At 40.8% G+C, this 3,788-nt stretch overlaps 1 protein-coding gene across 1 annotated transcript in view; it reads right to left on the reverse strand.

Annotated features, from left to right (window-relative positions):
• The window catches only part of Mipep (mitochondrial intermediate peptidase), a 136,242-nt gene that overhangs the window by 75,072 nt on the left and 57,382 nt on the right, over positions 1-3,788 (reverse strand). Inside the window, 2 exon segments of the mRNA XM_013349217.1 lie at positions 1,718-1,727; positions 2,633-2,690. Coding sequence (XP_013204671.1) covers positions 1,718-1,727; positions 2,633-2,690 — 68 coding nt within the window.

The raw sequence follows: 3,788 nt of genomic DNA on the forward strand, positions 1-3,788 counted from the left end.
GGAGATCACACCCTGCCCTGGCCCTCTTCCCTATACAAGCCCAAGTCCTTCTGTATTTGGAGGTGATCTGACCAGAATCTCTCTCCTACTGTAAAACTCCACTGCAGTTGGACCCTCTGAAGAAAGTTTGCCTTGTTGGGTTTTCTAAATAACTGTACTTCTTCTTCTTTAAAATATCAGATAAAACATAATCCTGCTAACTGCATCACATGAAGGTGAAGATGTGGAGAGGGTGGTAGCTGTGCCATTTCAAAATCCAACCCTACAATCAAAGCATCCTGCTACCCAATGACAAGGCCATTCCCATACAAAGTTTTTCATTTTTTAAATTAATACCCCAACAAATTCTCCCCAGAAGTGTTAGTAGTAGCAATACAAAACACAGGGATTACAGTGTGCACTCAAATCCACGATTAGCATAATTAATGGATAGCAACATGAAAGTAGGGAAAATGTCAGTAGGAAAATCAAATGAGGCCAGAATTGAAGGTGGCATATAAAAAGACATTTCTCCCGATTCCTACACTTTTCACAATAAATTTAGCTCTAAGCAACCTAACAGACTAGAAAGCCGAGCTCCAGAAGCTCCATGAGTACACCAGGCTGTTCCTGGAAGCTCCAGCAAGGCATGAAGGCTGACACTCATCACGTCAGACAAACTGGTCTGAGAGCAAAACTTGACCGTCTCCTAAAGTACACAGCACTTCATGAACATGTGGACATGGGAACAGACTTAACTAAGGAGCATTTGGCCAGAACTCACAAAGTTTGTTTTAAAACTAAAAAGTCTGCAGTATTTAAAGCATTTTCATTTCAAACCACACAGAAAATTCTGATCTTCAAAACATGTAATTCTAACATTCCAGAACAACAACTATAAATTTCTACTTGGCACATATTTTATCTGAGATAAAGAGTGTATTTTCCACTTCTATTGGGAAACCAAAAGAAAAGACAAAATTAGTAAACAGTTAAATCCTAGGGGCCAAGATGGCTATGCAGATAAAAGCTCCTGCTGCCAAGTCTGATGACCCTGTGAACCACAGTGGAAGGAGAACTCACTATTACAGGTTGCCCTCTGACCTCTGCGCAAGTATGTACACACGTGCACACCAAATCTAAGAAATAAAAGTTTCAGTTCTAAATGTTCCACAAACAGTACGTTGAATACCCTTATCTCTAAAGGTCCTTACATGTATCATCTGGAAAAGCGGTTTAGACCCGGAGGAGTTGGGAGAGGAGGGTACAAGTGGATATATGATCAAAATGCACTGCATGCATGCATAATTCTCAAAGCCTTATTTTAAAAAAAATGTAAGTGGGTTAGGTATATAACCTAACCTTTCATCCACTCAGTGGATGGAATCCAGGGAGCTCTATCCCTGCCCTGGCCTTGGCCTGGGGCCCACTGACTTTCAGGGATCCTGTCTGGCCACCCCTCTGTGGTGGAAGCAGGTCCAGCTCACCAGCAGATCAGTCAAGCCCCCTACTGCAGATTCCGTCATCCTTGCTGCAGGGTATGCCTGTTCCCCAAGAGTACTTGAGCTTCTTGTCCTCAGTCCTACCCATAGTCTGAAAACTCAAGTGATTCAAAGCACTGACTTGGAAATGATTAAAGAATTAAACGCACACTTCTAACCAAGAAAAGAAAATACTCTAAAACATAAAACTCCTTAAAGAAACAAAGGCACGCACACAAGGATGACGCCCTGCTAACCTGCAAACTACTACATCCTGTGTGTGAACCCACGTTCTTTTCCTTTCAGCCTCTCTAGGTCCACCTTGGCACTGGCCTCCCCCAAACTGGCATGGACTCCCAAATGTTCTGGTAACTTCCCCAGGAGCCCATTTCTAACCAATGCTGGTTGAGGGAGCTCAGCAAAGGGCACCCAGGTGCACTGAGGAAAGGACTGTGCCTTGCCCCTTGCCATACCACAGGTGTCCAAGGCTCCTCTTGCCAGCCCATGTGGAGCTGAGTCACATCACACGTTCAGTGCCCAGGTGACTGTCTCATGCTGGAAACGCCACGAACAGTGCTGCTTGCAGCACTGTGCAAGTAAATTTCAAATCCAAGGTTCAGCTTTGAAATACACAAAAGTAAATAGATAGATAAATAGATAGATAGACAGACAGACAGACAGACAGACAGACAGACTGACCGACCGACAGGTAGGGATTGCCCCATTCCAGTTTTTGCCATTGATAAATGGGAACATGGTGCACATCTTATTTCAACAATTAAAAAACAGCTTGCCAATAACTACAGTCATTTCGTTAGTTTATTATGGTCATTCAATTTGGATTTTTCTATGATTATCATTGTTTTTTATTTAAAAACAAAAGTGTTTATGAAACATTTCTTTCTGAAAATTTGAGACCAGCTTTCAATGACTCAATGATAAAAGAAAAAACACTAAAGCTGACTATAAACTTAGCAGTTATACATCTTGGCTGGTGGTTCACTACCCAGCCCAAATGCTCATGGTTCTGCCAGGCATCCAACAGAGTGTCCTGTTCTAGCATTTAATTAACTTATCCATGCCATGAGCACTCATATGTCCAGTGGCTTCATTTACATTTCCACAACCTCATGTCTGAGGCCCAGTCAGTCGCTGGGTGAAAGGGTCCTCACAGGTCTCCAGCAGTACAGGGCACCCGCTATCGTACTGAAGTACAGAGCACTGCTAGCACTGACTCCCAGCACTCAGTCAGACACAGTTACAGACCAAAGGAAAACACTGTAGAATTACCCGACTTCCCTTGCATGTCATGAATGCACTCTGTTTACTGGGCACCATTGAAGACTTTAATCTAAATATGAATCATAGAATGATAATTATTCAATTTTATGGAGCCTAGAGAAAGTAGAAAGCAGAGGAATGATGACAGTTGGGGCATCTTAGACCCTGACCCTGTTCCACATTATGAAATTTTAAGCAGAAAGCATGCAGTGTAAATGTGTAAATTGTATAAGTCTAAACAACTAGCTAAATGCCATCTTAACAAATCAGGGAAGCTGAGGCACATGCCTTTAATTCTAGCACTTGGGAGGAAGAGGCAGGTTGACCTCAATGAGTTCAAGGCCAACCTGGTCTACAAAGTGAGTGCAAGGGCTAATGAAGTCTACATAATGAGATTCTATAAAAAAAAAAAATTAGTGAACTCAAACCAAACAGAAAAGACTCAGCATTTCCTCAGCATATATTAATAAGATGGACAAACACCTGCCAAGATTAATAAAGAAAAAAAGGAGAAAAACGATGCTAAGTATGTGGAAAGGGATATAATTACAGATGAAGCTAAAATGAAAGATAAAAGAATACTACAAATAACTATGCCAATAAACTTAAGAAGTTGGGTTAAATTTCTAGAAAATTACAACTTAGCAAAGCTTACTAAGAAGAAAGTCCATCCAAGGAGCTCAATGACTACTAAAAAACCACACTCTAAAAATCTTCCCACAGGGAAAGTAAATCACAAATGGCTTTAGAGATGAACTTTGATAAAGCCTTATGAAACAGATGATTATAGCTTTATTGAACACACACACAGACACACACACAGGCCCATGCATGCACACACATAGAGAACAGGAAAAGGAACACACACTAACACACCAGCTCATTTTAGATACTGGCCTATACTCAATACCAAAGAAGCAAAAGTCATTAGCTGATCTCTCTCATAAACCCAAATCTCCTCTACTCAAAAAATACAAGAAGTCAGTTCTGTGTTAAAAATATATATATATATATATATGTATGTATATACATATATACATACATACA

This window comes from Microtus ochrogaster, chromosome 17, assembly GCF_000317375.1.
Source record: "Microtus ochrogaster isolate Prairie Vole_2 chromosome 17, MicOch1.0, whole genome shotgun sequence".
In the NCBI taxonomy this organism is placed as follows: domain Eukaryota; kingdom Metazoa; phylum Chordata; class Mammalia; order Rodentia; family Cricetidae; genus Microtus; species Microtus ochrogaster.